Raw genomic sequence first — 13,903 nt, forward strand, 5'->3', positions numbered from 1 at the left:
TATAGAATAGGGTTCAGATCTTTTTTCCTAGAGTTGCTATAAGTCATACTCAACTTGACAGCACTTAACAACAACTGGTGGCATAGTGCATTATGTGTTGTGCTGCCAACTGAAAGATCATTGGTTAGTATCCACCAGCAGCTCCAAGGAAGTAAGAGGGAATAGTCTTCTCTAACAAAGGTTTAGAGCCTCAGAAACCCAATGGAAGGCCACTCTATGAGTTAAACCAGACTTGATGGCAGTGGGTTAAGGATGTATCAGTTTCCTCCCCAGAGCAGCCAAGTTATCAACATCACCTCAAATGTAGGTTAACATTGTGGAGGTGCACACTCTGGCCCCTTGTTAGATGTGAGATGCCTGGATGGGTTCCTCCAGCATCTACCTCCATGCTTTGTGCCTTCTCTCCTTTCCCAGCTCTCTCCCTTACTTCCTGACCATTAGTCACTGCTACCACTTCTTTCCTCAATTCCTTTCCTATTTGCACTGTTATCTAAGCTAATGTTACAAATACTGATGGCAAATATACTCAGAGAGATAGCTTGCTCAGATAGGATTGAACCTGTGTACTTTTTGTTAACCTGCTTAGTGGAGCAGAGATGCCCTTACTGAAAAAGACTAAGAAATTGAGGAATTTTCCATCACTGTCAACAGTAGGTCATTACCTCTGGCTGAGATAGGTAGTGATCACCACTCTGCCTTCTACCCTTCTCTGACCAGGACTGTCTATGTGCAAAGGAGAGGAAAGATCATCTAGTGCTCTGAAACTAGTTTTTAGTAAAAATAAAAAAGTTCATTTTAAACTCAAAGCCCTTTGCTGTGTGGACAACATGTTCTAGGGAGTATAAAAGGTCCTGCACAATCTGATACTATAAAAGAAGATTTATTGATTAAAAAAAATGTGTATTTTTAAATACATGGCTATAGTTGTAAAAAATATTCTTCCTTCAGGCTATGTTTCCTTCCACTTTATTTTAGGATGGTAGTCCCCACACTGCACAGCAATGTGTCTTGGAAAGTACCTTCTGAAAGGAAACAGAGAATCCCCTTCCCCTTCTGTCTTTACCATGAACTTTAACATCTAATCTGGAGTTACCTTCCTATTCCTAAATGAATGGTCCCTCCCTGCCTCTCTCACAGAGGAAGTAACCTATGAATGAGTTTGCTTTCATACAAAGCTAAATGCAACTTTAAAAGTGTTTAACACCTTAATTTATTTTGCAAAGAGAAGATAGTAATAATATTTTATATTTGTACCATTTCACTTCAAAATGTTTCTACATGCTGATATTACTACTGAGAAGAAATGATGTCAGTTTAGAGGCTAAGGTGCACCTGATCCAGCCTATGGTCTTCACAATTATTTGCTATGCATCAGAGAGCTGGGCAATGACTAAGGGTGACAGGAGACGAATTGATGCCTTTTAGTTGTGGTGCTGGAGAAGGGTATTGAATGTACTATGGACCACCAAGAGAACAAACAAGTCTTCCCTGGAGAGGGTAAAACCAAGTTTCTTCTTGAAGGCTAGGATTTTTAAGCTCTGTCTCACATACTTTGGGCATGAGGCCAGGAGGGACTGATCCATGGAGAAGAACATCATGCTTGGAACGGTGGAGGGACAGCGCAGGAGAGGAAGACCCCAGATGAGATGAATTGATACAGTAACTAGGGCAATGGGGTAGGTGCATCAGAATCAGTGAGGCTGGCTCAGGACAGGACAGGGTTCAGAGCTGTTGTACATACGGTCGCTAAGAGTCACAGGCAACTCAACAGCACATAACAACCACAACTATCAATTTATTCCAGTCTCTTAAGGTAGTCATATAATTTTAAAATACTCACCTCATTGCCATTGAGTTGGAACTGACCCCTCCAGCAGGTTTTCAGAGGCAGTTAATCACATGGAAGGAGATGGTTCATCTTTCTCCCACAGAGCAGCTGGTGGATTCCAGTCATGTGATTTTAGGTTGGCAGTGCAACTCCTTACCATTAGGCCACCAGAGTTCCCTAAGATCTTACTAGGGGTATATTTTGAAAATACTTAAAAGACAAGTGGGACAGAAACTGAGCTCAAGAAATCAGTCTCTAGAATTAAAGTTTTCAAGAGAAAATGAGAGACATTTAAGATGTTAGATGTCAATGAAATGGGGAGAAGGAAATGCTAGAAAATGAAGGCCAACTAGGCAACAGAAAGAAAATTAAAGATTCTGGAAAACTGTGGTGTAAAAGAACAAAGAAGTAACTGGGATGCCTGTATCAGGGAATTTATATTTTTGAGCCTGTTCACATTTTTAGCCCAGAATTAGGCCTCTTCTAGAAAAATTCACTTGCTAGTGCTGTGCATGCTCAACAGTTATTATTAGTGCATCTTTTTTCTTTTTTTATTAATTTTCCTTTTTTAATTTTAATTGAGATTTTAATGAAAATTTATAGAGAACTTGGATTTTTATTCATTCATTGTCCTACATTTTCCTCCCTACTTTCCTCCCTCCCTTCCTTCCTCACTTTACTTTTCTCTTTGAAAAAATTTCTGTCATTGTTGCACAATTTCCTCTTCCCCTACCCAGTCAACTTTGCTATGCAGCTTTTATTCTGAACTATTGTCAGGCAAGTAATACTCCATCATTGTACTCCTTCTAAATAGTTCTCTCCCTCATCTGTTTCAATGCAGTGCACATTATTTATTCCCCCATTTCTTCGTTCCCCCAAGCCCCATGTCAGTCCTGTTTCATTACAGTGACATTATGTAGTATTTGTCCTTTTGTGACTGAGGTATTTCACTCAGCATAATGTCCTTCAGGTACACCTATTTTGTATAATATTTTAGGAGTTTCTTGCTTTTCAGTGCTGCCTATTATTCCATTCTATGAATATACCACAGCTTCCCTATCCATTCGTTTGTTGATGGGCACTTGACTTGTTTCCATCTCTTTGCTATTGTGAACAATGCAGCAATAAACAAAGCTGTGCATATTAATGCATCTTGGTTGTATTTTTGATCAATTTCAAACTGCAAAAGTTGGCTGTTGCTGATAGAACTCAATTTTATCATCTTTGGTTTTAGTAATTGGAACATATATTAGAATAATAGTTGCATTAAATTACTTCATTCCCAGTGTATGGATAATATTCTATCACTCACAACGTTGTACTTTAGGATAGATCTTGAAATGCTCTTTTTTACAATGAATATGACACCATTCCTCTTCAAATTGTCATTCTCAACATAGTAGATCATATGATTTTCTGGTTCAAAATGGCCAATACAGAGTCCATCTCAGCTAACTAATGCCTAGGATGCTGACCGTTACATATTCTGTTCCATTTCTGACAACTCCCAATTTTCCAAAATTCCTACTTTGAATATTCCACGTTCCAAATACTAATAGATGTTATGACGTTCTTATTTTCAGTTATGCCACATCAGCAAATGAAGGTTCACATTGGGTAAAATCTTTACTCTGACCATATTATTGATAGTACACTCTCTGATGGCTTTGTGGTGAGAGACTGTACTGCAATCCCAAAGGCAGGTGGTTCAAATTCACCAACTCTTTCGCAGGAGAAGGATGGGCAATCTCCTCCCATGTAATTGAACTCCCTCTGAAAACCTGCTAGAGGGTCAGCCATGGGTCAGTTCTGACTCAACCGTGCATAACAATAGCAACTACTTTGAGTAGGCAACACATTCACATCTTGAGTGCCTCCAACCTGAGAGCTCATCTTCCAGCTCTATATCCAACAATGTTGTTCTGTTAATCATAGGGTTTTCAAAGGACAGTTATTTCAGAAGTGGAAGGCCAGTCATGCATCTTAGTTTCTGTCAGACTTAAAGCTCCATTGATACATGTTCACCGTGGGTGATCCTGTTGGTGTTTGAAATGCAGGTGGCATAGCTTCCAGCATCATGGAAGCCACCATAGTACAGCCAACTGACAGATGAGTGGTGGACCACAAGGGAATTTTAAGTTAAAAATTTATTGTCTTACAGTTCTGGAGTCTAATCTGAATTTAGGATGTTGAATGAGCCGTGTTCTCCCTGAAAGAAGGTTCTAGCTCTTCTTCCTTCTGGTAGCTCTAACTGTTTCTTTGGGCACTGATGGCCTAATGGCAAGAAGCTGTGCTGCAACCCCGAAGGCAGGTGGTTAGAATCCACCAGCTGCTCCACAGGAGAAGGATGGGAATTCTCCTCCTGTGCTATTATGGCCTCTGAAAACCCACAGGAGGGTCAGCTATGGGTTGGTTCCGACTCCACGGTACACAACAACAACAACTCATGTTTCTTTGATTACAGCTGCAGCATAACTTCATCTCTGTCTCCATCACCTCATGATCTTTCTCCTTCTATGTCTTCTCTGCTTTTAGAAAAACATTCCGATTGGATTAGGGCCCTCTGTACTCCAGTGTGACTTCATGTTCTAGGATAACATCTTAAATAACCCTATTTTCAAACAAGTTCACATTCACACATGCCAAGACTGTGGACAGGACTTCAGTATGTCTCCTTTTTTCATGGTGGGGTGTTACTTATAACATTACTTATGTTTGATGTTGGGCACATGGGAGATTGACTCCTACTCTCTGAACTATATATGAGCAGAGTTGTTATCCCTTCTAGGGAATTCTGTGAGGATTTTTTTTTCAGTGCTTAGACTTCTATTTGAGATTCGCCTCCCCTGCACAAATTCCATGCCACATACATCTTGCATGCATGCCCAAGGTGCTATGAGGTGTGTTCTAGTGGCCTGGTGGCTGGGCAGGGTGTAGGGGAGAGTAACTGGTGAGGCTTATGTTTGTGGCAGTGGCTGGGAAAGGGCTTTCACACCCTGCATGGGGACATGACTGAGGTGGCATTGGACGCCTGAATACAGGGCACCTTCCTCCTAGGTGGAAGCCCAGAGCTCCCTTGAAGAACCTTCTCCTGGTCCCTCTAAGTCTCGTCTTTCTGGAACATCTCTGAATGATGGTCTCCTTGGCTGAGCCAATGACTCCTTCCAGCTTCCAGGGTCTCTGGTCATGAGGGGAATATGTGCCTTAAGGTAACCAAGTGTCTTTGCCTGGTACTGCCCAGGTACTGGCCCTTATTGCATTGGGAGATAGGGTCCTATCCCTCAGAGGAATGATCCCCTAATTGGGTCTTTTGTGGGTGTGGGCAGAGACACAGCACAGAAATGAGTGAGTGTGGAGGGGAAGTGCTAGGATAGGAGCCTGGGTACAGGGGAGAGGTAGGGGTGGTCTAGTTATCCTTGTCCTTGACACCATGTTTAAGGATGCAAGTGAACTCCACATAGTTGAACTTGCCTTTTTTATCAATGGGTGCCTCTCGGTACATCTTGTCCACTTCCTCACCTGTGAACTGGTCTCCCATGTTGGTAAGCAGCTCCTGGAGGTGATGGATGAAGCCTGAGGCTACCTCATCCAAGCAGACGAAGGCATTTCAGATCACATCCTCAGGGTCGGTGCCATTCAGCTTCTCCCCAAACATGGTGAGGAATATAGTGAAGTTGATGGGCCCCAGGGCCTCACTCATCATGCCCTCCAGGTACTCGTCTGTAGGGTTCTTCACCAGCGAGGCCAGCATGTTGTGCAGGTTCTCCTTGTCAACGAAGCCATCGCGGTTCTGGTCAATCATGTTGAAGGCCTCCTTAAACTCCTGGATCTGGGACTGGTCAAACATTGCAATAACATTGGAAGTGGCCCTCTGTGGCTATTTTTTGGTGGTGTTGGCCTTGGCCCTTTTGCTGGACTTCTTGTCTTCTGGTGTGTGGAACTTCACTGCAGGAAGGACTGGTTCAGAGAAGGCTCTCGGTGTGGCACAGTGGTCAGCTGTCTGGTCTCAGTTCTGTGAGGCTTTAAGGCAGTGTATACAGTAGATGTCAGGGCACTAGCTACAACTGGGAAAGGAGCAGAGTTTGCAATGCTACTCAGTTCCTTTTCTCCTGGAACTTTTCCCCATTCTCCCTTTATGTATATTGCAGGGCTAGGGGCAGGAGGTAGAGTTCTGGAAACTGTGCAGGATACTGGGAGTCTAGCAGATATTAGGAGTTGTGTGTGAGTGACCTCAGCATGGTCCAAATGTATGGAAACCTGACATATTTCAAAATTCGACATTCATATAAAGGGTGAAATGGAGGAGTGGAGGTAAAAAGAAAGCTCAGGTATTCAAATTAGCACTTGACATTGGTAAAGGTGAATTGTGTCAGTCCATAATAAGGTCATTTGTGTAAAGGGAGCTGACCGCGCATTTCGTAATGAAGGCGATCACCTTGTCCCCATTTCCCCTGCCACGGTGTCAGGTTCAGCAATCTTCAAAGCTATTATAGAGTAACTTCTGGCTGAACCAAATTCTCTTCTCAAACATCCCCACAAATTTACTCCCTCCCAAATGTTCCACCTCTATACATGTAATGTTGACTTGCTTCTCTTGAGTTGTTTCAGACACAAAGTGACCCTCCATTGGGTTTCAAAGGCTATAAATCACAATGAGAGGAGACTTTCTCCACTAGAGCTGTTAGTAGGGTTATTAATCATATTGTTGCTGTTAGATGCCATTGTGACCCTGTAAACACTAGATCAGAACCCTGTCTCATCATGTGCCATCCATCCTTACAGTCTCTGACCTACCTGAGCCCATTGCTGCAGTCTCTATGTCATTCCTCACTGAGGATCTTCCCGTCTCTTTAGCCAAGTCTCTACCTGTCAAAACATAATGCTCCTCTCCAAGGAGTAACCTGTTCCAGCAATATGCTCAAAATATGTGAGATGAAGCTTTATAATCGTTGCCACCAAGGAGAACTCTGGCTGTCCCTTCTCCAAGATAAAACTATTTGTTCTTTTGGCAGTTCATTCAATATTCAGTGCTCTTCTCCAACACCATAGCTCAAAGGTATCAATTCTTCTATAATCTTTATACATTGTCCAGCTCTTAGATTATTAACAAGTTATTGAAAAGACCATGGCCTGAATCAGATACACCCTAGTCCTCAAACTGACATCATGCTTCCCAATAATTTGAAGAAGCCCCTGACTGCAGACTTTCTCAGTGCAAAATGTCTCCTGATCTCCTGGCTACTGGTTCCAAGTGTGTTGCTTGTGGATCCAAGTCAGATGAAGGTGTTAACAGTCTCAGTCTTTCTCCATCTATCATGATGTTGCCTGTTGGTACAGTGGTGAGGACTTCTGGTTTCTTGCTGTTGAGACATAATCTCTGTTGAAGCTGTGTTATTTGATCTGTAGCAGTCAAGTCCTCCTCACTTTCAGCTTGAGTCATCTGCATAGGTTATTGATGAATCATCCTTTGATCCTCATGCCACATTCTTCTTCATAGAGACCAAGTTCTTAAATAATTTGCTTAGCATAAAGCTTGAATAAGTACGGAGAGGGAATATGATCATGACACATGCCTTTTCTTAATTGCAAACCATGTCATGTTCCCTTGCTCTGTTCACACAGCAGCCTCTTCTTCTAAGTATATATCTCACTTGAGCACAATGAAGTGTTTTGGAATCCCTTCTTCTCAATGTTAGCCATAATTTATTATGATCCACGTGGTTTGATGCCTTTGTATATAGTCAGTAAAGTACAAATAGACATTCTCTTGATATTCTTTGCTTTCAGCCAGAATCCACCTGACCTTAGCAATGATATCCCTGATGCCATGAACTCTTCTAAACCCAGCTTGAATTAACAGTTCTCTGTGTGCTGTTCTAGCTAATTTTTTAATACTGTTTAGCCATATTTTCTTGCATGTGATATCAATGGTATCACCACTTCTTTACACAAGGGCCTCACCTGATGGATTGCACAGAAATCAGATTGACCACATTCGTGGATGGAATCATTTCAGAAGTTCAGTATCAGCAGTTAAAACCAGGCCAGGTGTCGACTGTGGAACAGATAGATATTAATAATGCTGTCTGAATAAATGCTACCCATTGTATTTTTATTATTGCTCACATAGCATGGTCTCAAGTTCTGCCATTTTCTTTGAAAGCTTTTAATTAGCAAACATCTTCATTTACTTAGAATAGCCAGGCAGGAGTGATGCTGAAAATGTTGGCCCTGACCCACTCAGATAATGGACAACCATTGATGGATCATTGCAGTTTCTCAGTCATGTTTATTGTGTATGAAGTGAACACAGCTAGTCTCCTCCCAGTGATCATGTTTAATGTGTAAGAGAAAGTATTTTTAAAGGGTTATGTAAACATAAGACTTTAAGCCACAAACCAGTGTGTTCCTATTTCAGTTTGTACATGTGGCTGAATAGTTATTTTGTTCATTGTTAACAGTGACACTCCTTTCATGGTTAAAATTTCCCATACAGCTGTTTCTACAGTTCACTTTAAAGGTGAAATCTCCATGGTCTATTGTTGGTCAGTTCTGGAGGGAAAATTCCCAAAGGGATGGTATGGGTGGGGTAAAAAAAAGAAGGTGTGTTAATAACAAAATAAGAAACCTCCTTATTGGCAAAGCAAGTTGAGAATGTCTGCTAGCAGAAAAGATGGCTCAAACTCACCCATTGGTTCTGCAGAAGAAAAGCCCCGTGATGAGCTTCTGTAAATCTAAACCCTGTTCTACCCTTCCACACATGACCTCGGCTGCTGACTCGGGCTCTGTCAACAATAACAGGCTTGAAATGTTGGTCACTGGCCTTTCCGTTCTGATCAGCCTAGTTCTTGGAATCCTACAGCTAGTAAAGATGGTAACTATTTCTCTCGCAGTCTAGTCCATGTTTAGTCTCAAAATGATATTGTTTTTCTAAGCACTACTAAATGAGGAAGTCATTTTATCTTCCTAAAAATTCCACTTTCACTCTGTTACTATTCTTCACAAAAGCCTTCATGATTTTCCATGAACTAGAAAGATATCCCGTGCTAGGATTTCTACTCTGCCTCATTTCCTCCACTTCCCACTCGGTACTCTCTTAACTCTCTCTCATAAAACCAGTTAAAATGGTTTCTTCCGGGTTCCTCAACTAACTGCCCTTTCTGATAAGTGCCACTGCTTATTCCTATCTTCCTCTTCAAAATGTTTTGTTCCCTGTTCCCTTCACTCTCCTACTGTGTAATTCTAATACTCTCTCAGCTTTTGGGTTCGGATTTTCTGTTCCTCATGTGAAGCCTCCCACGTATCTCCCTCTATACTTCTGTAAATCCTCTCTCCAGAATGGAGAGCTGTCATGGGAGCGTCTTTATCCCAGACCTATGGATGGGTGGGCTCATTTCTGAGAACTAGAGCTTACCCTGCACAGCATTTTGCCTCCTGTACATGGATGTGCACTTCCCATTACAGGTCCTGGAGAAAAACCATAATGCTGGCGTGGCCAGAAGGTAAGACAGAACCATGCAGCTCTACCCATTAAGTCCCATTTGCTCTGTAAGGCGTTAACCATACTACTTGTTTTGTTCATGGAAAGTAAAATTCAATTGCTTTCAAGTTGATCCTGACTAATGCTGCCCCTGCAGATGCCAGGGTAGCACTTTGTGCCATAGAGTTTTTAATAACTGCTCTTTTGGAAGTAAATTGCTAGGCCTTTTTTCTAAGCTGCCTCAGGGTGGACTCAAACCTTCAACCTTTTGGTTAGCAATGAGTGGATCAACTATTTGTACCACCCAGATACTCTGTGTGAGGTGACTGTATCAAAATAAGGCTGACATCTGGGAACTCTATAGCTGAAACCCTACCCTGAAGCCCTTTCTTTTGGCCCACATCATGATAAAGGAGTGGAGAGAAAGAGACTTAAACACTAACATTACCAACTGTATGTGCCAGGAACTATGCCAAGCTCTGGAGGGAAATGACATCATTGAATTCTTTCAACACCCCAATGCGGTTAGTACTGTTATTAAACCTATTGATAGTTGAAGAAAAAGAGACTTAGAGAGAATAAATAACTTGTTCATTGTCTAAGTACATAGTAACATTTGATTTGAGTCCAATTACATCTGACTCCAAAACTACATTTTGGTTTTGGTTTCGATCTGTGCTTCTCAAAGTACGGTCACTGGACTAGTAGATGAACATCTACTGGAAACTTGCTAGAAATATGTAACTCTTGGGCCCCACTCACATCTCACTGAGTCAGAAACTCTGGTGATGGGGTTCAGTGGGCTGAGCTCTTACGCATATTCTGATGCGCACTCATGTTTGAGGACAGCTGCTCCACGCCACACCTTCCCTCAAGAGGAACTGTAATAACTGAATCTAGAAACCATCCTAACACAGAGACATTCCAGGAAGGTACCAATTATGTGTGAGCCCCTAACCATGCCATTTCTGTACTTTCTGATTTTTTATCACTGCAACCCTAGTGTTTTAAATGTGTCTATACTATAGATTTGACAGTTATGGAGTAGGATTTTTTTTTTTAAAGGAAAAGCTCTGAACTCCTACAAATATTTCTTGATAACATTTTGTCCCAATCTGATCATATTTGTTCTATATGTTCTGTGCTAACTTTTACCACCTGTGGTCAATTTCTCCTGGTTAATTTAGTTTTAGTTATTCCTTCAAGAATTTATTCCACAAATGTTTATTTAGTGACAAATAGATGATAGACACTGTACAAGGAAGGCACTGATGTTTGAACAGTGAGTCTGAGCAAACCCAACCGGTCTGTTCAGTGTCTACAGCAAACTGTCCTTGAGAAGGAAGAAATGTACTGCTTGGCTGTGGAATGAGATACTTTGGGAGCATAGAGCTGAGCCCTTTCTCCTGGACTTGCTATTCAGAGAAGATTTATTGAAGGAAGTGAGATTTAAATTAAGGATCTAAAGAATGAATATTAATCAGCCTATTGAAGGCTGTTGTGTAAATCAGGGTATTCCAGAGAAACAATAAGAGAATCAACAAACTGGTTGCAGTCAAATCCATTCCACTTCATGGATATCTTGCAAATATCAGAGTGGACCCTGTTCCATAGAGCTTTTAATGATTGATTTTTCAGAAGTGAGTTCTTCTTGCCAGATGTTCTTCCAAACACCAGTGGGTGGACTTGAACCATCAACCTTTTGAATAGCATCAAGCATGCCAACTTCTTATACCTCTGACATACATACCTCTAACCATGTGCCTTTGGGTTGACAGAGCAACTGCTTACCTACCTGGCCAATTGATTGTGAATATTAATTGATCAACAAAGTACCTTTAACAACACCTAGACCAGTATGTGACCGAACAACTGGGCACCACATCCTAGCCAAGTCAGCACATAAAATTAACCATCATATGAATAGAGCTAGTGGCCAATGATTTGGAGGAATGTTCCAAGCTGAGGAATAAATACATACATAAATATAAACAGAGAAGAGAGGGAGAGACTAACAGTGGAAGGACTTAGAAGAATTCAGATGCCTGAAACTGTAATGTAAGATATGAAGGAAATGAGTCAGGAGAGAAAGGCAGAAGGGCAAGCTGACCAGCCTCATAGAATTGGCTATGACGTTTGAATTGTACCATGAGGAAATAGGCCACTTTAGGAAAATACTGACATGAAAAATCAACATATTATAAAGGTTGCTCTGTACAAGCATGTTTTTATTGTTGTTAGAAGCCTTCAAGCAGCTCTGTTTTATAGTTTCTTTGTGTAAAACTGAACAAACTCTTCCCGGTCCGTAAACACCTCACAGTCACAGCTGTGCATCAGCCCATTGCTGCAATCACTGTGTGAGTCAATCTCACTGAAGATTTCCCCCCTTTTTCAAGCATCTTCTACTTTTCACCACAGCATGATGCCCTTCTCCAGGCACCAGCTGCTCTGCTGGCATGTTTCAAGTCTGCAAAACAAGGAACCACCATCATGCATACCAAGGTGCAGCTTGGCTGCACTTCTTTCAAAACATATTAATTTGATATTTTGGCAACTCATGGATTTTCCAATTCCCTTTGAGAATTTTGAAGAGGAATATTGAATATGAATATGGCCTTATCTTAATATAATTTTAATTGCTGTTGGATAGGTTAGCATGGTCGTTTGGCTGTCAACTCTTCAAGTGACCTTAGTTATGTTCCTCCTGTGTGTCCCCCTGGGTGACTCACACAAGTCTTTGCTCTACAATTGCTGCCAAGCCCAGTCAGAGCTCAGAGTCTGCCAGTGAGCTCAGCAGCCAGTGTCAGGCCCAGGCGCGGCCAGCATGTCTCACTCACTAGCTTTGCTTTTTGCTATCCCATGAAGAGAAGTGGGTGACTCCTCACCTCACAGCCTCGATCTGACTTCAGCATTGTCTCCTCCTGGCTCTTGCTTTCAGGGTGCCTGTCCTTGCTGGTGACCGTCCAGCACACCGAGCGCTATGTCACCCTGTTTGCCTCGGTCATCCTCAAATGTGACTACACCACCTCTGCCCAGCTCCAGGACGTGGTGGTGACGTGGCGCTTCAAGTCTTTTTGCAAGGACCCCATCTTTGACTACTATTCTGCATGTGAGTGTCCCTGATTGAAATTGCGCTGGGTTACAGACACTTCTGTCAAGTGTTTGTTGTTTAGCAATTAGGAATTATGTTGGGTTGCAAAGTCTTAGAGAAGAAGCCATTTGCTTATTGCTGTTCCTTTATTTTATAGATAAATAAATTAAGCACCTGGCAGACAATTATTTATTAAAGGTCACGAGTTGTTGCATTAGTTTTAAAATATGTACCTTACTTGACTATAAAATATTTCAAGATATTACATAAAAGACAGATCAAAGTCTGTCTCCTGATCCGTTCCTGGTTTCACTTCAGCCCTCACTTTCCTTACAAAACCAACAAAAACAGACTCCGTGCTTGTCAGAATACATGGAACTTTAGTGATCTTTAGTTAAAGCTCCCACCCAGCGCCCACTTTCCACTAGACAGCCTTCCTGATAGATGGCCATGCTCAGCTGACTGGACCTTTTCAGGGATGGGGGACTCTGCCCCACAGGTGGACATTTCTTAGTGTCGTACAACTCCCAAGTACTTAGTCACGTCCTGCCCCTCAGCAAAGACAGCTCCTCCCAAATCAGTTCTGCTCTTGGGAGCCAAGGCTCTGCTCTAGCTACCCCATCTGCACTCTCTCAAAGCACAGAGCACTCCAGAAGCAGTCAACCTAAAGATAATGAATCCTTACAAATGTTGAGATAAGAAATAGACATATTGTTCAGAAGAAGAGGAAACTCTGGTGGTCTGGTGGGTCTAGGGAGTTGTGCTGCTAGCCCGAAGTTTTTACCTCTCTGCTGGTTTGAATCCACCTTGGGAGAACGATGGACAACCTCCTTCTGTATGGTTTGCAGCCTTGAAAACACAATGGTGGCTGAGATATTTTGCTCACTGAGTAGAAACACTGTTATAAAGCAGGTCTGATATGGGGGGTTGGGGGGTGGGAGGGGAATAGACTAAGAATGGAGATAATCAACACTACATTGGACCAGATGAAGGAAAGAACTGTTTAAAAGGAATATATGATTAGACATTATACATACAACAACAGCCCAGAAAAAGAGGTACATTGCAAAGAGGACTAGGGGGAGGGGGAGAGGGAGGTAATTATTCAACAATGAATAAATATTTTAAATAAAAGATAAGTGAACTGGGAGATTGAGGGAGAGTGGGAGTAGAAGGGGTAAAATGTGCAACAATGAATGAATGAAAAAATCTAACTTTTCTGTAAACTTTTGTTAAAATCACAATTAAATTTATTTCTTTTTTTTACAATTAAAATTTTTAGAAAAATTATTTCAAAAAACTCACAAAACGACATTGGTGGGCCAGACATGAAGTGGTTCTGACTTGATGGCAGTGAGTAAATGACTGAGAAAGGCAGGAAACTTTAATGAGATGAGAGAAAAAAGGAGGTTCTGTTTCAGATCTGAGTCTAAAATCTCACCAAATAATTTGACTGAACCATAATGAAAGATTGTATAAAACACAATGCATATGAATGAAACAT

General features: G+C 41.7%; 1 protein-coding gene and 1 pseudogene across 1 annotated transcript in view; one reads left to right on the forward strand and one right to left on the reverse strand.

Moving 5' to 3' along the window:
• The window catches only part of ILDR1 (immunoglobulin-like domain containing receptor 1), a 60,362-nt gene that overhangs the window by 12,871 nt on the left and 33,588 nt on the right, over positions 1 to 13,903 (forward strand). Inside the window, exon 2 of the mRNA XM_006884239.1 lies at positions 12,247 to 12,417. Coding sequence (XP_006884301.1) covers positions 12,247 to 12,417 — 171 coding nt within the window. The remainder of the gene's footprint in view (positions 1 to 12,246; positions 12,418 to 13,903) is intronic.
• On the reverse strand, positions 5,235 to 9,410 carry LOC102860327 (annotated as a pseudogene).

Source organism: Elephantulus edwardii, unplaced genomic scaffold, assembly GCF_000299155.1.
Source record: "Elephantulus edwardii isolate Elephantulus edwardi_28Jun2011 unplaced genomic scaffold, EleEdw1.0 scaffold00032, whole genome shotgun sequence".
Lineage (NCBI taxonomy): Eukaryota > Metazoa > Chordata > Mammalia > Macroscelidea > Macroscelididae > Elephantulus > Elephantulus edwardii.